The 25,022-nt window shown below is 50.3% G+C and overlaps 1 protein-coding gene across 1 annotated transcript in view; it reads right to left on the bottom strand.

The window, feature by feature from the left end:
* Positions 1-526: 526 nt before the first annotated feature.
* The window catches only part of CRHR1 (corticotropin releasing hormone receptor 1), a 53,293-nt gene continuing 28,797 nt past the window's right edge, over positions 527-25,022 (bottom strand). The window contains exons 8-11 of the mRNA XM_084615512.1: positions 17,785-17,870; positions 12,740-12,875; positions 12,068-12,109; positions 527-780 (exon numbers count right to left, since the gene is read on the bottom strand). Coding sequence (XP_084471638.1) covers positions 640-780; positions 12,068-12,109; positions 12,740-12,875; positions 17,785-17,870 — 405 coding nt within the window. The 3' untranslated portion in view covers positions 527-639. The remainder of the gene's footprint in view (positions 781-12,067; positions 12,110-12,739; positions 12,876-17,784; positions 17,871-25,022) is intronic.

Below are 25,022 nucleotides of genomic sequence, written 5' to 3'. Positions count from 1 at the left end.
TTCACGACACCCTTGAAGGCAGTCACTCCAAAGCGACCTGCCGTGCAGCCGCTGAACCGGAGCGAGGAATTTATACCCCAGAGGGGCAGTGACATGCATGGGAATGGGGAGAGAGGCAAAAATGCAGACTGGCCACATCCCATCCATGTGACCAGTGCTAGCAGGACCAGGGCTCTCACCGGACAAACAAAGATTTCCACTACACCGGCTGCTAGGTCAGGATCGGGGCGGGTGCTGGACTCTGCCATATCTCCAGCACACCCGGCATTGCTCGGGGAATTGCTCTGCCCGCAGCCGACCCTGGGATAATGTGAAGTCCTCAATGGACCGTTGTCCTCAGTTGCTGTAGGCCTTGCCAGGGCCACCAGATATTGCCCAGACCCACAGTCCTGGGCAAGGGAGGTTCTGGCCTCACAAGGGCTTGGGAGAATAAGAAAGAGGTGCTCTGAGAGCTGGTCTCCCAGGGTGGACGCTGGCAAGGGGTTTCTTTGGTGTCAGACAGTCCCTGCCCGGGCTCTGCTGGGCTCGTGGGCTGGGGTTCCATCCTGGAAGTACATGGCCCGCACGCCGTGTGCAGTACAAGCAGCAGAGGCTCTGCTGCAAACCTTGGCTCCCGTCCCGTGCGACGGCTTCCTCCCCTCAGACAGCCGTTGACTGCTTGATGCTGTGGAAGCTGACGCGCGTTGGTGACGTGGGGATGGACATGGCTCTGGCCACGCGGGCGCGGATGGAGTGCTTGTCCTGCCACCGGTGCCATCGCTTCCGGACAGCAGAGCGGACCTGCCAACACATTGCAGAGGACACAGGGCATTTACAACCCATGCTGCTGGCGAGGGCTTTCCTGAGACCTGCGGCAGAACTAGGGCAAGATTTCCCTCTCCCGTTGCACAGTACTGCAATACACTTTAGAGCTAAGGGGCTGAAAGCAGGTTACAGACATCAATGAACTAAGCCCTCAAATTCCCCAGGAAGGAACAGTTCCTGGCATTATTCTGTATTTGTAGATGGGGAAACTGAGGCACAGAGCAGGGACATGACTTGCCCAAGGTCACCCTGGAGTTCTGGGGCTTGCCTTATGCTGGAGGTCAAACTAGGTGATCAGAGTGGAGCCTTCTGATCCCCCCAGAGCCTATGAATCTGTGAAACATTCTTATCCCAGTGTGACGGGGAGAGAGTTGAGGCAGATGCAGGGACAGGGCATTTGCAAAAGGTCACCCCACTGGGTCATTGCAATGGGAGATTTGAGCCCAGCAGTTCTAATTCCAAAACCTTTGCTCTAACTGACAAGGCAGCCTCCTTCCCAGAGCCAGGAATAGGTCCCACTAGTCCCGACTCCCACTCCCGGCTAGTCACTCTCCATTGTTGGACACCGACCTCAATAAATCCTGTCTTTAAAGGTCTGACAGGAAAGGAGAGAAATGAACCCGGGTCCAGGAATGTGAAAGAGCAAGCAGGAGGAGATAAATCTGGACTTCAGCTATAAAAAAGAGCTAGCGTCTAATAAACCTGAGGCTGCCTAGTGTGTGATGGAGGGTAAGCGAGCGATGGGCTCACAGAGTTTCTTTATTACTTGTCTGGTCCGCATCTGTGTCAGTTCAAACTTACAGCAGTGCAGATGCCTTGGGTGGCTGGTAAATATCATAGATTCACAGATTCCAAGGACAGCAGGGCCCATTGTGCTAATCTAGTCTGACCTCCCGTATGATGCAAAGAATACTTCCTGGAGTTACTGCTGAACGACGTTTTATTGACCGCAAGGTGCGAATTCCACCAACGGGTGCTAGGGTGGATGAAACAGCTGCGTGGGAACAGATTTCTTAGTGTCCGTCATTAGCCTTCCAAATATCTAACACCCAGACAGCTGGGGCTGCTGAGTAGCTGGCTCTGCCCCCTTTCCATTCCCCTGGCTCCGAGCTGTGTCTCGAGTTAGTGCAGGGGACGATTGTTTCCCATGGAGCCCCCCCAGCAATCAATCCAGTCTCAACGCATTGTTTGCCTGCGCTGTGGGCTCTGCAGCAGAACCAGGCCACACACTCTGTGCAGTCCAGCAGCGTGTCCTGTCTGACAGTGGAGCTAGGAATGGGATCGAGGAGCCTGGTCTATGTAATGGCTACTGGGCGTGTCTGCATCTCAGCGCTTCATGGCCCTGGGCGAGCACGGAAATTCTGGAGGGCTCTGAAATTCCCAGGTTGTCTCCAGCGAGGTCCAGTCCTAAGCTGCCTGTTATTTGCTCACTGGGGCAAGCGCCAGCTGCTAGCCCGGCTTGCCCTGCTGCAATCCTATGGGAGGCCCCGACAGCATGGTGATGAGATGGAGAATCATAGAATCATAGAAGATTAGGGTTGGAAGAGACCTCAGGAGGTCATCTAGTCCAACCCCCTGCTCAAAGCAGGACCAACACCAACTAAATCAGCCCAGTCAGGGCTTTGTCAAGCTGGGCCTTAAAAACCCCTAAGGAAGGAGATTCCACCACCTTCCTAGGTAATCCATTCCAGAGCTTCACCACCCTCCTTGTGAAATAGTGTTTCCTAATATCCAACCTAAGCCTCCCCCACTGCAACTTGAGACCATTGCTCCTTGTTCTGTCATCTGCCACCACTGAGAACAGCCGAGCTCCATCCTCTTTGGAACCCCCCTTCAGGTAGTTGAAGGCTGCTATCAAATCCCCCCTCACTCTTCTCTTCTGCAGACTAAATAACCCCAGTTCCCTCAGCCTCTCCTTGTAAATCATGTGCCCCAGCCCCATGATCATTTTTGCTGCCCTCCGCTGGACTCTCTCCAATTTGTCCACATCTTTTCTGTAGCGAGGGCCCCAAAACTGGACGCAATACTACAGATGTGGCTTCACCAGTGCCGAATAGAGGGGAATAATCACTTCCCTCGACCTCCTGGCAATGCTCCTACTAATACAGCCCAATATGCCGTTGGCCTTTTTGACAACAAGGGCACACTGCTGACTCAGATCCAGCTTCTCAGCCACTGTCACCCCTAGGTCCTTTTCTGCAGAACTGCCACTTAGCCAGTCGGTCCCCAGCCTGTAGTAGTGCATGGGATTCTTCTGTCCTAAGTGCACAGTCCTGCACTTAGAGACACAAGGAAGCTGCTGCTGATGGTGTGAGCTGCAGAAGAGAAGGCTCTTGCACCCACAGTGTCTATAGGGTTGGGCAGAGAGGACGCCAATGCTAAAGGAAGGGAGTGGGGAGGGCAGTACAGGTCAAAGGCAGAGTGTGGGGTGGATTTTGAACTGGGTCTAAACGGTGCTGGTGAGTGGGGTGTACGGGGCCATGCTTCTTTGAAGAGGGAGGCAGCATTCTGCACTTGCTAGACTCTGGAGAACTGTGATTGGGGAGGCTGCGGATGTGGCTGGACAGCAGCCGCTGCAGAGGAATAGACTTGTAGGAACCAAGGAGGAAAGAGGCAGATGGGAAGTTGTAACATATGTGGGAGGCTGCAGAAGGAAATGCCAGGCAGATTTGCAACATAGGGGAAGGGGAGTTCAGGGTCAAAGATCACAGCAACAGGAGGTCAGAGAAAGGAGCTTTTTATCTGATCCATGTGGAAAGAAATAGCCTCTCTCCACCTGCTACAAATTCAGTATCTGGCAGCATCTTCCCCTTGTTCTGGGCTTTGTGTTTCTTTATGACTTAGACAGGAAACATATGCTTTGGAACACACATCTCAAATAATATCAGTGTTATCTCAAATAATATTATTGTTATATGTAGCCCTGCCATTGTTATCAGATGGCAGTGCAACATATAGACCTACGCATTCTTTTTCTTAGTGTGTGAGGAAGTTTTTAGTCTTGGAAGAAATGCTGTGTTGTTAGTTTTCAGATGCGGTTTCCCTGAGGGGAGCTGTTGCAAGTAGCAGGAGAGTTTGCTCTCTGCCTTAACCTCTGTAAGTAGAGTCTGTTCCAGGGATAGAGTTGGGAGCTGGCATTGGGATTTGGGCTGAGTGTACTGAAAAAGGAGATGGCCTGTGTGCTATCTGTGCCCACCTCTGTTCCAGGACTGGTGAATATACAGTAAATAAACAAATTACACCAATATCCCCAGCCTCCACATTACTGATTTCTCCTCTAACAGGAAGCGGACTTGCATGGTCCTGATATCTGCAACCTCTCCGCAGAGGGGTACTGGTATTATTTACCACACACTGAAAGCCAACAGGGCTCAGGGCACACAGAGGAGTCATGGCTCTGCCCCAAGGGGTTTACAAGTCAGCCTGCAGGGAAGCTAATAACAGAATCACACATCGGCTCCCTGGTCTCCAACACGCTGCATTAAAACCCTCCATGGGTAATCTGGAAAAAAGAGCCCCGGCTTTCCTTTGTCTCCATCTTGGCTGCCCCCTGCTGGTCTCAGGAAGGATTCTGAGGTGCTTCCCAACAGGCCCTCTTGGAAGTCCCACTTTCAGTTCCTCCGCTGCCCTGGCTAATTTGCAGCAATGCATCTTGTCACCAAGATGTCTGTCCCTTCCCCTCCATGCATTGCAAAGCCCCCTGGATTCCTAGTTCATCCCATCCCACATCTTCCCTCGGGGTTTCAAGCTCCCCGGGAGCCAGTCCAGCCCATTTATCTTTTCAGCCCCTTTCTAGCTAATGTTCCTTCCCTGTTGGGAGTGGCTGTTGGGGCAGGAATGCTGTCAGGTGATTAGAGGAAGGGACTTGCAGTGGGACTTGCTGGCTCTGGGAGAAAGTGCTGGCTAGTGGTTACAGCAGGAAAGTGGGCATCAGGACTCCAGTTGCACTGCAAGCTCTGCCACTGACTCACCGCACAACCCTTGGCCATGTCACTTCTCTGCCTGGGCCAAGTGCCCTCTCTGTGAACAGGGGCCACGCTAATTCTCCACGAGTGTGTTGTGAGGATGAATTGGTAAATAGCTGAGCTCTCTCTGAGTGCCCAGCATTATGGCCCAAATCCTCAAGTACTTCCTCTGGAAGTTAGGAGCCTAAACACCTTTGGGGATCTGGGCCTATTCAGAACATAAGAATGGCCATACTGAGTCAGACCAAAGGTCCATCTAGCCCAGTCTCCTGTCTTCACACAGTGGCCAATGCCAGGTGTTTCAGAGGGAATGAACAATGATTTGCTCCCCTGGTTGCTCCTTGGTCAGTTTTAGCCTGACTGACCACAGCAAACTGCCTGTTATCAAAGCATAAGCCATGAAGGGGCTCAGAACATCACTCAGCCTCAGTGACTGAACAAAACCTCACGCCTTGGTGACGGGGAGGGCAAAGCCAATCTCATCCTTGAATTATTAACTAGATTATTTTGCTGCTTTGCAGAAGGTGGGAAACAGTTTTAAAAAGAAAGTTTTTAAAAATAATCATAATAAAAAAAATCCATCCACAAAGATCCCAAGACAGAAAGCAGCCCTGGTGGGTGAGTTCTTTAGCAAACACCAGACTGTTAGCTCACAGAATTGCTGGCTTGGGAGCTGTCTCTCCCCAAGGGAAGGCTATGGACGGATACAGAAAAGAGATGCTGTGTTTTCCTTCAGCGTCGGAAAAGGCTTTTTATGTTCCCCGTCCCGCGGGATCTGCTGTTTCTGTCCTGTACCCAGCCATCCATTCTTAAGGCTAGCAAAGGTGTGAAAGCAATTACAGGGAGGCATAATACTTAGCCCTGCCAGGAATGCAGGGGACTGGACTAGATGACCTCTTGAGGTCCCTTCCAGTCCTCTGATTCTGTGTGAAACACGGAAACACAACCGATCAGCCCAGAGAGGGGCTTTTGTTTGGCTATACATGTTCCGTTTCTCTTGGGTCACAATGCAGTAGGTTTGGTGAAATGATCCCTGTATTCAAACAGATGGTGCAACCGACACTGGTGTGCTGCCCTGGCAAACTCTGCTCTTCTTAGGAAAGGGTTTACAGGGACACTAACTAATGGACAAATTGGACTGGGGTCTTGTTGCGGAAGTTTTGCCATGCACTGCATCAAAATAGCCTCACGCTCCTTCGGTCAGCCCAGCAGCACCCTTTCTCTGGTCACAGGAGCAGAGCTGGCTGAAATGTCCTCATCGAAAAGGATGTTGAATGAAAAATGGGGCCAAACCGAACATTCATATGGAAAGTTTTGTTCCGGCTGTAATTTCCCAAGACCGAATCATTTTGGTGACGTGATTGGAATAACAGAGACTTGGTGGGATAACTCACATGACTGGAGTACTGTCATGGATGGTTATAAACTGTTCAGGAAGGACAGGCAGGGCAGAAAAGGTGGGGGAGTAGCACTGTATGTAAGGGAGCAGTATGACTGCTCAGAGCTCCGGTACGAAACTGCAGAAAACCCTGAGTGTCTCTGAATTAAGTTTAGAAGTGTGAGCAACAAGAGTGATGTAGTGGTGGGAGTCTGCTACAGACTACCGGACCAGGGGGATGAGGTGGATGAGGCTTTCTTCCGGCAGCTCGCACGCCCTGGTTCTCATGGGTGACTTTAATTTTCCTGATATCTGCTGGGAGAGCAATACAGCGGTGCATAGACAATCCAGGAAGTTTTTGGAAAGCGTAGGGGACAATTTCCTGGCGCAAGTGCTAGAGGAGCCAACTAGGGGGGGCGCTTTTCTTGACCTGCTGCTCACAAACCGGGTAGAATTAGTGGGGGAAGCAAAAGTGGATGGGAATCTGGGAGGCAGTGACCATGAGTTGGTTGAGTTCAGGATCCTGACGCAGGGAAGAAAGGTAAGCAGCAGGATAAGGACCCTGGACTTCAGGAAAGCAGACTTCGACTCCCTCAGGGAACGGATGGCCAGGATCCCCTGGGGGACTAACTTGAAGGGGAAAGGAGTCCAGGAGAGCTGGCTGTATTTCAAGGAATCCCTGTTGAGGTTACAGGGACAAACCATCCCAATGAGTCGAAAGAATAGTAAATATGGCAGGCGACCAGCTTGGCTTAATGGTGAAATCCTAGCGGATCTTAAACATAAAAAAGAAGCTTACAAGAAGTGGAAGGTTGGACATATGACCAGGGAAGAGTATAAAAATATTGCTCGGGCATGTAGGAATGAAATCAGGAGGGCCAAATCGCACCTGGAGCTGCAGCTAGCGAGAGATGTCAAGAGTAACAAGAAGGGTTTCTTCAGGTATGTTGCCAACAAGAAGAAAGCCAAGGAAAGTGTGGGCCCCTTACTGAATGAAGGAGGCAACCTAGTGACAGAGGATGTGGAAAAAGCTAATGTACTCAATGCTTTTTTTGCCTCTGTTTTCACTAACAAGGTCAGCTCCCAGACTGCTGCGCTGGGCATCACAAAATGCAGAAGAGATGGCCAGCCCTCTGTGGAGATAGAGGCGGTTAGGGACTATTTAGAAAAGCTGGACGTGCACAAGTCCATGGGGCCGGACGAGTTGCATCCGAGAGTGCTGAAGGAATTGGCGGCTGTGATTGCAGAGCCACTGGCCATTATCTTTGAAAACTCGTGGCGAACCGGGGAAGTCCCGGATGACTGGAAAAAGGCTAATGTAGTGCCAATCTTTAAAAAAGGGAAGAAGGAAGATCCTGGGAACTACAGGCCAGTCAGCCTCACCTCAGTCCCTGGAAAAATCATGGAGCAGGTCCTCAAAGAATCAATCCTGAAGCACTTGCATGAGAGGAAAGTGATCAGGAACAGCCAGCATGGATTCACCAAGGGAAGGTCATGCCTGACTAATCTAATCACCTTCTATGATGAGATTACTGGTTCTGTGGATGAAGGGAAAGCAGTGGATGTATTGTTTCTTGACTTTAGCAAAGCTTTTGACACGGTCTCCCATAGTATTCTTGTCAGCAAGTTAAGGAAGTATGGGCTGGATGAATGCACTATAAGGTGGGTAGAAAGCTGGCTAGATTGTCGGGCTCAACGGGTAGTGATCAATGGCTCCATGTCTAGTTGGCAGCCGGTATCAAGTGGAGTGCCCCAAGGGTCGGTCCTGGGGCCGGTTTTATTCAATATCTTCATAAATGATCTGGAGGATGGTGTGGATTGCACTCTCAGCAAATTTGCGGATGATACTAAACTGGGAGGAGTGGTAGATACGCTGGAGGGGAGGGATAGGATACAGAAGGACCTAGACCAATTGGAAGATTGGGCCAAAAGGAATCTGATGAGGTTCAATAAGGATAAGCGCAGGGTCCTGCACTTAGGACGGAAGAACCCAATGCACAGCTACAGACTAGGGACCGAATGGCTAGGCAGCAGTTCTGCGGAAAAGGACCTAGGGGTGACAGTGGACGAGAAGCTGGATATGAGTCAGCAGTGTGCCCTTGTTGCCAAGAAGGCCAATGGCATTTTGGGATGTATAAGTAGGGGCATAGCGAGCAGATCGAGGGACGTGATCGTTCCCCTCTATTCGACATTGGTGAGGCCTCATCTGGAGTACTGTGTCCAGTTTTGGGCCCCACACTTCAAGAAGGATGTGGATAAATTGGAGAGAGTCCAGCGAAGGGCAACAAAAATGATTAGGGGACTGGAACACATGAGTTATGAGGAGAGGCTGAGGGAGCTGGGATTGTTTAGCCTGCAGAAGAGAAGAATGAGGGGGGATTTGATAGCTGCTTTCAACTTCCTGAAAGGGGGTTCCAAAGAGGATGGCTCTAGACTGTTCTCAATGGTAGCAGATGACAGAACGAGGAGTAATGGTCTCAAGTTGCAGTGGGGGAGGTTTAGATTGGATATTAGGAAAAACGTTTTCACTAAGAGGGTGGTGAAACACTGGAATGCGTTACCTAGGGAGGTGGTAGAATCTCCTTCCTTAGAGGTTTTTAAGGTCAGGCTTGACAAAGCCCTGGCTGGGATGATTTAACTGGGAATTGGTCCTGCTTTGAGCAGGGGGTTGGACTAGATGACCTTCTGGGGTCCCTTCCAACCCTGATATTCTATGATTCTATGACCTGCTGCTCACAAACCGGGTAGAATTAGTGGGGGAAGCAAAAGTGGATGGGAATCTGGGAGGCAGTGACCATGAGTTGGTTGAGTTCAGGATCCTGACGCAGGGAAGAAAGGTAAGCAGCAGGATAAGGACCCTGGACTTCAGGAAAGCAGACTTTGACTCCCTCAGGGAACAGCTGGGTAGGATCCCCTGGGGGACTAACATGAAAGGGAAAGGAGTCCAGGAGAGCTGGCTGTATTTCAAAGAATCCCTGTTGAGGTTACAGGGACAAACCATCCCGATGTGTCGAAAGAATAGTAAATATGGCAGGCGACCAGCTTCGCTTAACGGTGAAATCCTAGCGGATCTTAAACATAAAAAAGAAGCTTACAAGAAGTGGAAGGTTGGACATATGACCAGGGAAGAGTATAAAAATATTGCTCGGGCATGTAGGAATGAAATCAGGAGGGCCAAATCGCACCTGGAGCTGCAGCTAGCGAGAGATGTTAAGAGTAACAAGAAGGGTTTCTTCAGGTATGTTGGCAACAAGAAGAAAGCCAAGGAAAGTGTGGGCCCCTTAATGAATGAGGGAGGCAACCTAGTGACAGAGGATGTGGAAAAAGCTAATGTACTCAATGCTTTTTTTGCCTCTGTCTTCACTAACAAGGTCAGCTCCCAGACTGCTGCGCTGGGCATCACAACATGGGGAATAGATGGCCAGCCCTCTGTAGAGAAAGAGGTGGTTAGGGACTATTTAGAAAAGCTGGACGTGCACAAGTCCATGGGGCCGAACGCGTTGCATCCGAGAGTGCTAAAGGAACTGGCGGCTGTGATTGCAGAGCCATTGGCCATTATCTTTGAAAACTCGTGGCGAACGGGGGAAGTCCCGGATGACTGGAAAAAGGCTAATGTCGTGCCAATCTTTAAAAAAGGGAAGAAGGAGGATCCTGGGAACTACAGGCCAGTCAGTCTCACCTCAGTTCCTGGAAAAATCATGGAGCAGGTCCTCAAAGAATCAATCCTGAAACACTTACATGAGAGGAAAGTGATCAGGAACAGTCAGCATGGATTCACCAAGGGAAGGTCATGCCTGACTAATCTAATTACTTTCTATGATGAGATTACTGGTTCTGTGGATGAAGGGAAAGCGGTGGATGTATTGTTTCTTGACTTTAGCAAAGCTTTTGACACGGTCTCCCACGGTATTCTTGTCAGCAAGTTAAAGAAGTACGGGCTGGATGAATGCACTATAAGGTGGGCAGAAAGTTGGCTAGATTGTTGGGCTCAACGGGTAGTGATCAATGGCTCCATGTATAGTTGGCAGCCGGTGTCAAGTGGAGTGCCCCAGGGGTCGGTCCTGGGGCCGGTTTTGTTCAATATCTTCATAAATGATCTGGAGGATGGTGTGGATTGCACTCTCAGCAAATTTGCGGATGATACTAAACTTGGAGGAGTGGTAGATACGCTGGAGGGGAGGGATAGGATACAGAGGGACCTAGACAAATTGGAGGATTGGGCCAAAAGAAATCTGATGAGGTTCACTAAGGATAAGTGCAGGGTCCTGCACTTAGGATGGAAGAACCCAATGCACAGCTACAGACTAGGGACCGAATGGCTAGGCAGCAGTTCTGCGGAAAAGGACCTAGGGGTGACAGTGGACGAGAAGCTGGATATGAGTCAGCAGTGTACCCTTGTTGCCAAGAAGGCCAATGGCATTTTGGGATGTATAAGTAGGGGCATAGCGAGCAGATCGAGGGATGTGATCGTCCCCCTCTATTCGACATTGGTGAGGCCTCATCTGGAGTACTGTGTCCAGTTTTGGGCCCCACACTACAAGAAGGATGTGGATAAATTGGAAAGAGTCCAGCGAAGGGCAACAAAAATGATTAGGGGTCTGGAACACATGAGTTATGAGGAGAGGCTGAGGGAACTGGGATTGTTTAGTCTGCAGAAGAGAAGAATGAGGGGGGATTTGATAGCTGCTTTCAACTACCTGAGAGGTGGTTCCAGAGAGGATGGTTCTAGACTATTCTCAGTGGTAGAAGAGGACAGGACAAGGAATAATGGTCTCAAGTTGCAGTGGGGGAGGTCTAGGTTGGATATTAGGAAAAACTTTTTCACTAGGAGGGTGGTGAAACACTGGAATGCGTTACCTAGGGAGGTGGTGGAATCTCCTTCCTTAGAAGTTTTTAAGGTCAGGCTTGACAAAGCCCTGGCTGGGATGATTTAATTGGGGATTGGTCCTGCTTTTGAGCAGGGAGTTGGACTAGATGACCTCCTGAGATCCCTTCCAACCCTGATGTTCTATGATTCTATGATTTCACAGTAAAAGCCTTTGGGGAAAATGTTCAGTTTTCAGGAAAATATTTGGTTTTTGATTTGCAAAATCTGACCATTTTAACCAACCCCCCCCAACTTCCCCACCCCCATAAATGTTTTCAAGACACTGAAAATGTTTGTTTCCAGTTTTTCTTTTTTGTTGAAAAAACCCCCGAACCCAAGAAATTTTAATGGGAAATTCTGATGAAAATGATTCAAGCCTGAGGTTTTCCCATGACGAATACTTGCCATTTTTTGACCCACTTTCCCCAGAAGTCATATTAGGAGGGTGTGTGTGTGTGTGTGTGTCTCCTGCTGACACAGTTTCGTACCTTAGAAATTAATCCCAAGGAGGGCAACAAACCCAGAATCTGTTCTGCACAGGCAGGGAATGTAGCAACTGCACACAGCTGTGACCGTCTCTTGGCCTTCCAGACGATGCAGTGCTCAGTTTGTTGCTGAAATGCAGGGCAGGGAGCTGGCGTATTTTTGAGTAGTGCCGATTACAAGCTCTGCGGGAACAGATCTGACATTGCTGGGAGAAGGTGGCTCCTACTGATGAGTTGACTCCTGCCCTTCCAGTCTTGGAACCACACCCAGCTCTGCCGATGCACCTTAGTCCCTGGTCTTTACTACCCCTGCCAGCCGATTTGGACACAGAAATACTGGGGACCAGGTTAAATCCACCACACTTGTTTCATTATGGCTCCAAGTGTCAGGAAAGCCCAGGTCTCCCAGGGTGACCAGCCCTGGGCCCATCTCCCCATCCATTAATACAGTCATTAGATTGGGCAGGCAGGGCTGTTTCATTTGTCAGGTACAGTGGGAACTGCCATGTGGAAGCTGTACAGATGAGAGATCCCCCTCCATCCCCTCACCTCACAAGGAAATGCTCACCTCGCTGTTCAGGAAGCAGTAGAAGACGGAGACAAAGAAGCCCTGGAAGAAAGAAACACAGTAATTATGAACTGTATTAAGCAGGGACCAGGGCCCACAGGCTACTCTGGGGCTGACAGCCACCTGCGTTGCATTGATCAGACATGTCCATTCTTGTCACAGGTGCTTTACTTAAAGCCCGAGCTCCTGGAGTCAAGTGATGGAGTAAGAATCTTGGCTGTCATTAAACAAAACAGGAAGTTTCTAGCCCTTGTGGTTGCAGAGAAAAGCTGGAAATGTGACCGGGGTGTGACTGACAGGCCCAGAAATCAGAAGGCAAAGAAATAGACTCCCCCTCAATTCATATCTTTGATCTCGTGATTTTTAAGTCAATCTCCGGTTTGTTGGGTTGGGGGGCCAGCCTGGGTAAAATCTTGCCATTTCACAGGGTTTGGTTTAGAACCCAGCAGTGACGTCAGTGAGGGTGGCCACCGGTCTCGATACGGCCGGGCGAGCTCAGCATCCCCAGGATGTGCGTCTGATGCAGCTTCAGGTACATTTTCCAGCTGGGTGACATATTTCCTGGCTATGGTTCTGGCCAGGGGCATGGGCTGGTAAAGCAGGGCCTGCCGGTGCATGCAGGGTTCTGGCCAGGAGGGGATGACGCTGGGCGCATACCGCCAGGGCGCATACCTGGAAAGATTCCAGGAAGGAGTTGAAGTAGATGAAAACGACCCGGGAGATCTCATCTTCCCCTGGATTCACAAAGAACAGCATGTAGGTGATGCCCAGCAACGGCAGCAGGACTAGCGTGGCCTTCACTGCTTTCCTGAGGAATGAACACAGGGTTGAACCACATCAGCACAGCAGCTGATTCCTCCCCCTGCCACTACCCCAGGCAGATCTGAGCAGGGAGGCTGGGATCAATTTCTCTTACTGGACAAAGGTACGGCAATCAGATTATTGTGAGCAGGGGAGTGGGGAAGCCACAGAAGCTTGCTGGAACAATGATAATCGATGAGATGCAGTAATACTGGGGTACAAAATGTCTAGGCATGACAGAGTAGGTTGCGCTGGTGGGGGAGTGGCACTGTATGTGGCTGGGAGCTGGGATTGTTTAGCCTGCAGAAGAGAAGAATGAGGGGGGATTTGATAGCTGCTTTCAACTACCTGAAAGGGGGTTCCAAAGAGGATGGCTCTAGACTGTTCTCAATGGTAGCAGATGACAGAACGAGGAGTAATGGTCTCAAGTTGCAGTGGGGGAGGTTTAGGTTGGATATTAGGAAAAACTTTTTCACTAAGAGGGTGGTGAAACACTGGAATGCGTTACCTAGGGAGGTGGTAGAATCTCCTTCCTTAGAGGTTTTTAAGGTCAGGCTTGACAAAGCCCTGGCTGGGATGATTTAACTGGGAATTGGTCCTGCTTCGAGCAGGGGGTTGGACTAGATGACCTTCTGGGGTCCCTTCCAACCCTGATATTCTATGATTCTATGTGAAAGAAAGCACAGAATCAAATATTGGAAACATCTTAAATGAATCAAACTGTCCCATAGAATCTCTCTGGATAGAAGTTTCATGCTTGAATAATATGAGTACAGCAGTAGGAATACACTACCGACCACCTGACCAGTCTGGTGACAGGAAGAATAGGGAGAATAAACAAACAGAAAACCCAATAATAATGACAGGTTTCAGAGTAGCAGCCATGTTAGTCTGTATTCGCAAAAAGAAAAGGAGGATTTGTGGCACCTTAGAGACTAACCAATTTATTTGAGCATAGGCTTTCGTGAGCTACAGCTCACTGCTCAAATAAATTGGTTAGTCTCTAAGGTGCCACAAGTTCTCCTTTTCTTTTTGCCAATAATAATGGGGGATTTCAGCTAGTCCCATAGTGACTGGGTATGTGTCACCTCAGGACGGGATGCAGAGATACATTTTCTAGACACCAAACTTTCTAGACTGCTTCTTGGAGCAGCTAGTCCTGGAGCCCACAAGGGGAGAGGCAGTTCTTGATTCAGTCCTAAGTGGTGCACAGGGTCAGGTCCAGGAGGTGAAGATAGCTGAACTGCTGGTAATAGCGCCATCCTGCAATTAATTTAACATCCTCGTTGGGAAGAAAAAGTCAAAGAAGCTCACCACAGTAGCATTTAACTTCAAAAGGGGAACTACATAAAAATGAGGAAGCCAGTTAAACAGCAATTAAAAGAAACAGTCACAAGAGTGACATGCCTGCAAACTGCATAGAAACTCTTAAAAACATCGTAACAGAGGCTCAAATTAAATGTGTAGCCCAAATTAAAAAAAAAAAGAGGACCAAAAAATGCCACCATCATTAAAAAATGAGTAAAAGAGGCAGTTAGAGGCAAAAAGGCATCCTTTAAAAACTGGAAGTCAAATCCTACAGAGGCAAATAGAAAGGTCCATAAATTCTGGTATGTCAAGAAGGAAAGTATAATTAGGCAGGTCAAGTATAATTAGACAAAAAAGAATTTGAAGAGCAAGTAGCAAAAGACACAAAAACTAACAGCAAAAATAAAATTAAGTACATCAGAAGTAGGAAGCCTGCTAAACAATCTGTGGGGTCACTGGATGATTGAGGTGCTAAAGGAGCACTCAAGGAAGACAAGGTTATTGTGAGAAGCTAAATGAATTCTTTGCATTGGTCTTCGCTGCAGAGGATGCAAGGAAGATTCCCACACCTGAGCCATTATTTTCAGGTGACAAATCTGAGGAACTGTCCCAGATTGAGGTATCAATAGGAGGAGGTTTTGGAACAAATTGATAAATTAAACCATCATAAGTCACCAGGACCAGATGGGATTCACCCAAGAGTTCTGAAGGACCTCAAATGTGAAACTGAAGAACTACTAATTCTGGTATGTAGCCTATCACTTCAATCAGCCTCTGTACCAGGTGACGGGAGGACAGCTAATGTAACACTGATTTTTTAAAAAGGCTCCAGAGGTGATCCTGGCACTTACAGGCCGCTAAGCCTGACTTCAGTACCAGGCAAGTTGGTTAAAACTATAGTAAAGAACAGAATTATCAGACACATAGATAAAAACTATACGCAGGGGAAGAGTCAACACAGCTTTTGTAAAGGGAAATCATGCCTCACTAATCTATTAGAATTCTTTGAGGGGCTCAGCAAACACATGGTGAAGGGTGATCCAATCGATATAGTGTACCTGGACCTGGAACTAAAATGATGAGGGGGTGGAACAACTTCCATATGGGAAGAGATTAAAAAGACTGGGACTGTTCAGCTTGGAAAAGAGAAGCCTAAGTGGGGGATATGATAGAGGTCTATAAAATCATGACTGGTGTGTCGAAAGTGAATAAGGAAGTGTTAGTTACCCCTCCACACAAGAACCGTGGGTCACTCCAATGAAATTAATAGGCAGCAGGTTTAAAACAAACATAAGGAAGTATTTCTTCACACAACACACTGTCAACCTGTGGAACTCATTGCTAGGGGACGTTGTGAAGGCCAAAAGTATAATAGGGTTCAAAAAAGAACTAACTCAGTTCATGGAGGATAGGTCCATCAGTGGCTATTAGCCAGGATGGGCACGGACACAACCTTGTGCTCTGGCTGTCCCTAAGCCTCAGAAGCTGTCTAGATAAGTACAAATCCATCCTCATCTCAACCATGTGCTAGGTACAATCTGGCTCCTCTCCTGCAGGGGAAGCATCCCCCAATAACGTTGAGCTCCTGTAATAGAGGCAGTCCCATGGGAATGAGCCCACTAAATATTTTTAAAAATCTGGACCAGCATCCCTGCAAGACCCCTGGAATTTTAGGACTTGGTGATTGTCTCTTTTTGGAAAGTGCTGCTCAGCAGAGGGAGGGTTAAATTTTCTGTGCCATGTGCCGGCAAAAGCTCTGGCGGGCAGGTGTTTGAGCTGCATCGATTAATTCCTCCTCATTAGTCCTTTGCTTTGCTCCCAAGTGGCAATTTAATTCTCACCTCCGTGCTGGGATTGGGAGGGCCAGCTTTGGGGAGCAGAAGGTTTGCTCCCATGGCGGGAGGCTTCTGCAAAGGCCGTTACTCAGCTGCTAATTGCTCCCTTTAGTGGAGGACCTAGCAGCTCCAGGTCTCTGGCCTGGGCTCTCTGGCTGCCTTTTCAAAAGCCTTGAGTGATTAGGGTGATTAGGGTTAATGGGGGCTGTGCTTTTCGAAGGTAGACCCCAGCCTCTGAAAGCTTCACACCCCATGACCCGTTGCACTGTCCTTTTTGCCTGAGTCCCCTTCAGTGTGAAAGTTGCCAGCCCCTCTTGGGGCCACAATGCACCTGCAGGAACCAAAGGAGATCATTCATTAATGAGAGTTCCAGGCGGCTTCAGAGACAGTGCTGCCGAAATGCAGCCACCTCTGGGGTGGGGAGTGGCAGAGTACGTGGGAGGAATGGGGAACATTTGGCCAGGAACAGCAGGCAAAACCAGAGCGCTCTTATAGCCAGGAGCAAGGATCTTTAAATAGGGTTTCCAACGTTCTATTCACACAAAACCAAACACTCTTGCCCTGCCTCTTGCCCCGCCCCTTCCCCACCCCTTCTCCAAGGCTCCCCCGCTCACTCCACCCCCGCCTCCCCCCCATTGCTCACTCTCTCCACCTTCACTCACTTGCTTATTTTCACCAGGCTGGTTCATGGGGTTGGGGCACAGGGCGGGAGAGGGCTCTGGCTTGGGGTGTGGGCTCTGGGGTGGGGCCAGGGATGAAGGGTTTGGGGTGAAGAAGGGGGCTCCGGGATGGGGGGTGGAGTCGAGGTGTTCAGAGTATGGGAGAGGGCTCTGGGCTGAGGCAGAGGGTTGGGGTGTGGAAGGGGATATGGGCTCTGGGCTGGGAGTGCGGGTTCTGTGATGGGGCCAGAAATGAGGGGTTCAGGGTGTGGGACGGGGATCTAGGCTGGGGCAGGGGTATTGGAGGGCTCTGGCTGGGGGTGCAGGCTCTGGGGTGGGGCTGGGGATGAGGGATTTGGGGTGTAGGAGGGTGCTCTGGGCTGGGAAAAGGGGTTCAGAGGGCAGGAGGGGGCTCCGTGCTGGGGCAGGGGGTTGGGGTGTGGGAGGGCTCTGGCTGGGGGTGCAGACTTTTGGGGTGGGGCTGGGGATGAAGGGATTTGGAGATGGGGGGGAGGGATGGATAGCGAGGAGGGCAGGGATAGCTCAGTGGTTTGAGCATTGGCCTGCTAAACCCAGGGTTGTAAATTCAATCCTTGAAGGGGCCATTTAGGGATCTGGGGCAAAAATTGGGGATTGGTCCTGCTTTGAGCAGGGGTTGGACTAGCTGACCTCCTGAGGTCCCTTCCAACCCTGATATTCTACGATTTGGGGTGTAGGAGGGTGCTCCGAGCTGGGACCAAGGGGTTAGGAGGGTGGGAGGGGGATCAGGGCTGGCGCAGGGGGTTGTGGGGCAGGAGGTACTAAGGGGTGCAGGCATTGGAGCCGGAGTTATTAGATTAATGAACTCAGGGAGCCAGTGTCCAGGGCCCCAGTACAAGGAGCAGCCCGTGGCAAAGGTAGACCAGGGAGGCAAGGCCAGGGCATTCCCATGCCATGACTCCTGCCCAGCTTTTGAGAGGCCCAGAGAGGCCTTGGGCAGCCAGTGGCTAGTCAGGGCAGCTCTCCATGTTACTTTATTTAAACGCCAGGAAAGAAGTGAATTGGGGCCCCCCTCAGCCAATCTGTCCCTCTGCAGTGCGTCCCGCCAGTGGCATTCTGGCGGGCATGCTGCTACCTGTACTGCATGGTCTCCGAGGTGGTCGAGGCTCGGAGCTTAGTCATGAGGATTCGGACGATGTTGAATAAGAAGATGAAGTTGATCTGCAAGAGACAAACGGTGGAAAGTCGCCAGTGTTCACACGTCTCCCACGCCTCACCCTGCGCGCCACGGAACAATCCTGAAAGGACTCCAGAAAAAATAAAATCTAGTGCCCAGAGAACCACTGCCGAAAGCCTTGCAGAGCCTTTTCCCATAGCACTCGCCTTCTGCTGCTGGACACCTGCGCTGGGTTCTGATTTCACGCCCACGGGAAATGAGGTTGGTGTTTCATTCCATTTCCTAGCAGGCATCTGTCCATAGTGTTAGGATATAGATATTCAGGCCTGTCGGTAAAGGCCTGTACTCGAAGAATTTAGGTGTATTCTTATCACTTGGCTAGTTAGGGGTATAAAAGAAAGAATCAAAATCACTGTCTGCCAATGTAAGGTCCTTCTCTTACTGTGACAGTCTGAGGCCCTGTTCTTAGATTAAGGCCTTTAACAGGCAGCCATAAGCTGGGAAGTGAACGGTCACATCCTCACATTCCAAACTAGTCACATTGAAATAAGGTGCTATTGGGCTGTTAGGATACAATCCTGTCCTGATAGTGCCTATCACCTCCAGAGAAAGGGAAGTGCCTAGAAAATGTAAAAGGAAACTTAGTTTGATAGCATCCTGCCTGGCAAGAACTCACTTATCAATAGCTGGGCTGTGAAATCCTCACTTCTGTATTGTTTTGTCATTATAGTTCCCACTTTGCTATTGTTTGTCTGTATAATCTCTGTCTGGTTCTGTGATTGTTTCTGTCTGCTGTATAGTTAATTTTGCTGGGTGTAAACTAATTAAGGTGGTGGGATATAATTGGTTACATAATCATGTTACAATATGTTAGGATTGGTTAGTTAAATTTCAGGAAAATGATTGGTTAAGGTATAGCTAAGCAGAACTCAAGTTTTACTATCTAGTCTGCAGTCAATCAGGAAGGGGTGTGTGTGGGTGGGGGAGATGGGAACAGGGAATGTGGGTAAGGAAATTGGAATCATGTTTTGCTAAAGGGGGAGATGTGAACAGGGAATGGGGGTAAGGAAATTGGTATCATGTTTGGCTAAGGGCAGGAATGGGAACAAGGACACAGGTGTAAGGCTCTGTGGTGTCAGAGCTGGGAAGGGGGACACTAAGGAAGGAAACTGGACTCATGCTTGCTGGAAGTTCACCCCAATAAACATCAAATTGTTTGCACCTTTGGACTTCGGGTATTGATGCTCTCTGTTCATGCGAGAAGGACCAGGGAAGGAAGCGGGTGAAGGAATAAGCCCCCTAACACATAGCATTACATTCCCTTCGAAGCTGGCACAATTGGTCCCTCCTGACTGGATCGGGAGCGGACTAGCAAGCAGATTGGGGTTTATGGACAGAGCTGCAGGTTCGGAGCTCAGGGCTGTAACAGCAGGGGATGGGGTGTCACATCTCCTAAGCCTACTGGATTTTGCAGGATGTGCCCTGCGTTTGGCTGTCAGGCACAAGCTCCTCCCCAAACACCTCGTAGCCCAGGGGACAACAGAGCTCAGAGCCAGAAGCCAAGGCGCTTAATTCTCACCTCGCCTGGCTGCTGGTTCTGTTTCTGTGCTGCTCCCAACCCTTCTACTGACCCAGGCCTCAGACCCCAACTGAGAGCTGTGGATAGCACCCAGACCTCTCATGCGGCAGCTCTGCAGCTAATCCACTCAGTCCCGAGGCTTTCAAAGCCAACAGGCTTTGGTTAGTCTGTCACTAATCGGCACCAACCATTAGGCCATACTCCCCACCCAGAGTCTGGACTCCTGCTCGCCACTGTTCTCCTGTAGGCTAGCAGTAGTTTGCAACCCACTGGCCAAGCGCGCATCAAATCCTCCTCCAGTGGCTAGTCTAATAACATATATTATTTATTGCATTTCTTATGGTCATGCCTAAGAATGGGGCCCCACTGTGCTAGGTGCGGTACAGACATGGGATAGTTGCTGGTCCCTGCCCCAAATTGCTCACAATTGAAACAGAGCAGCTAGACCTGGGGTGGGGGTAGAAACACACTAGCTGTGGGATGGCAGCAAGTGGCATGTTAGTGCCATTATTTTTGTGGGGGGTTAGTTCGGAGCGGATCAGCTGAACAGAAAGAAAAGGGAAGGGGAGGAGGGGGACAGGGCAGGGGCAATGGAAAGTTCTCTGAATGTCCCAAAGTTCCTGCTTTGGCTGCTTCTACTCTGAACAGCTGGAGTCCCTGGCTGGTTCCTCTCCGCACCTGTCCCCTCCAGCCATGGCTACGTCTGTCACTCAAATGCTTTGCCCCTCAGGCTTCCTGAGTGTTTCTGGGGCCTCTTGGTCAGTCTGTGAGGAATCTCCGGCCGAGCGGTTTTTCCTGCGTGGGGCTGCGCAGCTTGGCTGCCTCCTTGACCGTGGAGAAAGAAGGTTGTTTGGATCTGGCTGCAGGTCAGGCCCAGGCATGTGTCCAGAGAGCCAAGGCTGGCTGCCAGGAGAGGTGGATGGCTAATGCTTTAGTCCAACACCAGTTGCTGGGCTCAATGCAGGCATCACTGGGTGAACTTTAAGGGCTTGTGATATACAGGAGGTCAGACTAGAACAGGGAATCAAATAGCCCCTCTATAAATCTTTTGTGACAGAGCCCCTCCAGTTAGAGATGCAGCCAAGCTCCTGTCTCTTGGGGTTTGGTCACCAGACGAAGCTCAAACCTTAATGCTGTTTCTCTTCTGATGGTGGGAAAAAGCACAGCCCCCCTCCCCCCCACTTCTCTGTTCCTGCTCCCGGGGTAGCGACAGGACCTGGCTGGAGAATGCAGTTACCTTGATGGCTGCTCAGTGCCATCACATCCGGGGGGAAAACCATTCCCCAGGGGCAGAAACTTGCAGAGAAAGCTGTGGTGCCAGGGAGGCGTCGATTCGAGCCAGCCTTGCCCGGCTGTGCTGCTCTGCCTCTGTGGCAGGCAGGGGATGAAAAGGCCTCTTTACCATATGCTGATGGGAGACGAGTGCTCTCTCCCCGCGGGCCAGTTCTGAGCAGACAGGCTCTGCTGCCCAGCCATCCAGATCCCCCTCTGCCTTGAGCTGTGTGTCAGTGATTGCCCTGGCATAAGGCAGGCATCAGACTCACTCACTGCACACAGGAGTAGATGCTGCTGCATGGCAGGGGGAACCAGGCCCTAGAGGGGAGCAGACCCTCTGAGAGCCAGGCCACCTGCCCTATGCCAGCTGGGTGCCCAGAATTCATCTCAAGACAGCAGGGCTGATCTCAAAGGACCAGGCTCAAGTCTGGCATAAGCAAGCATAACGTGCCCCAGGAGCCAAGCCGGACTAAGTGCGGCATGCCGTGGGGAAGGTGGAAAAGCTGGTGCATGCTCTGCTCCCACTCCTCAGATCCCCAGGGCTGCTGGGAGCTGGTTTAGCCTGTGGTGCAAGTTATGAGCATCCTCAGAGCGTCTCTGTTGTCTGCTGGCTGCTAATGACCCTCAAGGGGCTGTTGGGTTTCTGGGGATGGCTGGAGCACAGCATGTCCCCTGAGTCATGCACCCTACCTTGGGGTGATGGTATAGGGCTAGCTACACTACCTCCATAGTGATCTCCCTTGCACTGGGGGGACCATCAGCTTGTTGCTGCTAGGAACCTGGTAAAGCCAACAGAGCTCTGGGCAAGTGAGCTACAATCGATTCCTTCCCGTGCCTCAGCGACAGGACTAAGTTCCAGTCAGCCTCTCCTGTGCTGGTGGAAGCTCCATCCTTCGAGCTTTTTAAGGCCTGGCTTGACAAAGCCCTGGCTGGGATGATTTACTTGGGGATTGGTCCTGCTTTGAGCAGGGGGTTGGACAAGATGACCTCCTGAGGTCTCTTCTAACCCTAATCTTCTATGATCCTATGAAACTCACTCAAGCCCCTAGGGCTGGCCAAGTGTATAAGACTAGAACTTAGCCAACAATTCAGTTGACATACAACCGAGGGCCTCATTTATTCCTGGGGATGCTGAAGGAGAAGGAAAAGACCCAGCTCGACTCTTAGATCCCAGTGGGTGTTTGCAGGAAAACGATCTTTCTGATCTTAAATGGGGCCCATGTGATGTGGCATCACTGAGTTGCTCCAGTCTTGCAGTCTCACATGGGCTTTATTACACACACTTATAAACCCTTTCTCCCTCCATGTTTTGGGAAATTCATGGAGTCATTTCAATATTGTAAAATTGGGGGGGGGGTGGTTCATCTAAAAACCTCAAAAATAACAATGTATTTTTTATTTAAAAAAAACATTTTTTGCTGGAAAAAAAGCTTTGATGAAAAAAATGTCAATCCTGCTCTAATTCTGATGGAGTCTTTAATGACTTCCATGATTTCCACAGGCCCCCGCCTCGTTCAACACACAGGCTGGATGGCACTCGGGGAAGGGGGCAGTTTCATTTAGCATCTTCAAAGCACTTTATTAGCAAGACATTCGGGGGTCAACTTCAGTGTCAGATCTGGACTTTGTTCCAGGGGAGAAGAGAAGTGGTGGGAGATGGAGATGGAGAGCTGGAAGGGAAGGGTTAAAAGACAGAGGGGTGGAGAAAGGGGCGGAAGAAAGAAAAAGAAGGAAAAGAAAGAGAAAGGTGAATAAGCTTCTGTGAGTCCTGGAGGCAATCAATCCATTGCCTGGCAGCTTTCCTAATTGCTGTTCCATTAATGAGGTCATGGGGGGAGCCGCAGACAGAGCCAAGCAAAACTGACACAGATTAAAAACAGTCTGGCTACCTAAAGGGCTTGGAAATGAGAAGCCAGGCCCAATTATACAGAGGAATCGAGGGGAGGCCAGTTGATACCGGTGATTAAAAGCCCTGGGTATTATTACTGATCGGCGGGAAGGGAGGAGTAGCCACGGGGGCCTTTCACATGGCTTTTCCCCTCCTGCCAACACATCCCAAGTCCCACCGCAAAACCAAGTCCCAGTGTGTCACACTCCTTCACATCTTCTGTTTACAAGGGTCGGTCAGCTGGGCAATGACCAGGTTGGCATCACAAACACCTTGCAAAGACATGGCATTTTGGGCTGTATAAGTAGGGGCATTGCCAGCAGATTGAGGGACGTGATCATTCCTCTCTATTCAACATTGGTGAGGCCTCCTCTGGAGTACTGTGTCCAGTTTTGGGCCCCACACTACAAGAAGGATGTGGAAAAATTGGAAAACGTCCAGTGGAGGGCAACAAAAATTATTAGGGGACTGGAACACATGACTTATGAGGAGAGGCTGAGGGAACTGGGATTGTTTAGTCTGCAGAAGAGAAGAATGAGGGGGGATTTGATAGTTGCTTTCAACTACCTGCAAGGGGGTTCCAGAGAGGATGGAGCTTGGCTGTTCTCAGTGGTAGCAGATGACAGAATGAGGAGTAATGGTCTGAAACTGCAGTGCGGGAGGTTTAGGTTGCATATTAGGAAAAACTTTTTTACTAGGAGGGTGGAATGGGTTACCTAGGGAGGTGGTGGAATCTCCTTCCTTAGAAGTTTTTAAGGTCAGGCTTGACAAAGCCCTGGCTGGGATGATTTAGTTGGGGATTGGTCCTGCTTTGAGCAGGTGGTTGGACTAGATGACCTCCTGAGCTCCCTTCCAACCCTGAAATTCTATGATTCTATGAATCCCGTCTGGTGAGTCCCGATTCATTTCCTCGCCAAACGCACTCAGATACCAACAGGCCTTGAGAAGCCAGGGCTGGTCTGACGCGTGCTGTTTGAGCTGTTTAGCAAAGATGAGGTGGAACGGATGCTCCTTTTGTGACCATTTTAAAGGTGAAAAAGGAACTTCCCAGGCACGGGGAATATTTTGGCATCCCTTCAGGATCAGTCCATTCAAACAGCATCTCCCTGGCATGTCATCACAACCCCTCTGGGACGGGGTGGGACGGCGCACCCTCTGCTTGGCACAGACCTATACCACTGGGCAGTGTTTCACTCCACCACCTTCGACATACTAGTGCAGGGGCTGGATTTACAGTACCCCCCAGTTTTACTGCCCCTTGTCCGAAGGTGGGCGGAGCAGAGGTGTCTCCTCCTTCTTGTCAGACCTACTAGCCTTTCTCTCTCTTCTGCTCCTTCCCCCAACACGGCCTCCCTATGATCTTCTACCCAGCCTCCTCGTTAATGGGCTCATTTGCTTCCCCCCCAATCTGATCTGATCTCCTCATTCAGGCCCGAGTGGGCTCGCCAGTGACCAGAGTGCTGTCTCAGTTGCTGATTCCCAGCACTCTGCCCTGGGGCCCCTCAACTGGCCTGCCCTTCTCCGCTGCATGAAACACAAACCGCTTGTCTTTGCTTTCATGGCCTATTCCCGCCTCAGCTCTCGTTCGCTACCCAGATGCTGACATCCCACTCTGCTTGGCCAGAGATGCCAGCCTCCGGTGCCTGTTTGTGCCACTTTCTAACAAGCACCTTCGTGCCTTCTCCAGTGCGGCCCCTCGTGCTCCCCATAAACATCAACAAAACCACCTTCTTGTCCTCCTCACAACTCCCCTTTGCCGTGAGCCTGAAAAAAGCTAGGCGCCAGTTAGGCAGCGGGTGTGCTGATACCACCCGCTCTCTGTTCTGCTGACCAGGGTTGTCTTGTATTCCCCTGTCTGTCGCAGACACCTGTTGTCTTGCAACGTTATCCTTGGGGGATCCTCTTTGGGGCAGACACTGTCATTTGGGTCTGTACTGTGCCTAGGCCAATGGGGCCCTGATCCATGCCTTGGGCCTGGAAATGCTACAAGAATACAACAAATAGATAATGTTACTAATCTGGGCAAGCCACTTTGCCATGGAATTCAGGATGGTGCCCATCTGGGATGGTTGGTAGATGTCCATTGTGGTCAGTGATCTGTCTACACTGTACAGCTGACCTGAGTCAGACACAAGAAGGAGTTTGGCAGCTGGATGAAGAGGGGAACAGTGATAAACCTGCAAGGTGGGGGGAGTTTTGGAATTTCAGGGGCAGGAATGGGAGGGACAGACCCGGGGTTACAAGTGGGAGGGTGGTTTCCAGCTGGGAGAGGAATCAAGCAGGTAGGGTCTCCTACCAGCAGGGTGAAAAGGTGGGAGTTGGAAGTTGGGGTGAAGAATAGCTTGGGGGTGCCGAAGCAGGTGCGGAAAGGGGAGCGATTTTCAGTGTGATTACCTGTTATGGTTTATATGGTGGGAGCACCTGGAGGATCAGGGTGCAAGGAGCTGTACAAAC

This window comes from Lepidochelys olivacea (assembly GCF_965140295.1).
Source record: "Lepidochelys olivacea isolate rLepOli2 genome assembly, chromosome: 27".
Taxonomy (NCBI): domain Eukaryota; kingdom Metazoa; phylum Chordata; order Testudines; family Cheloniidae; genus Lepidochelys; species Lepidochelys olivacea.
The sequence above is the reverse complement of the archived record's forward strand: the minus strand, read 5'-3'. Positions and strand labels throughout refer to the sequence as shown.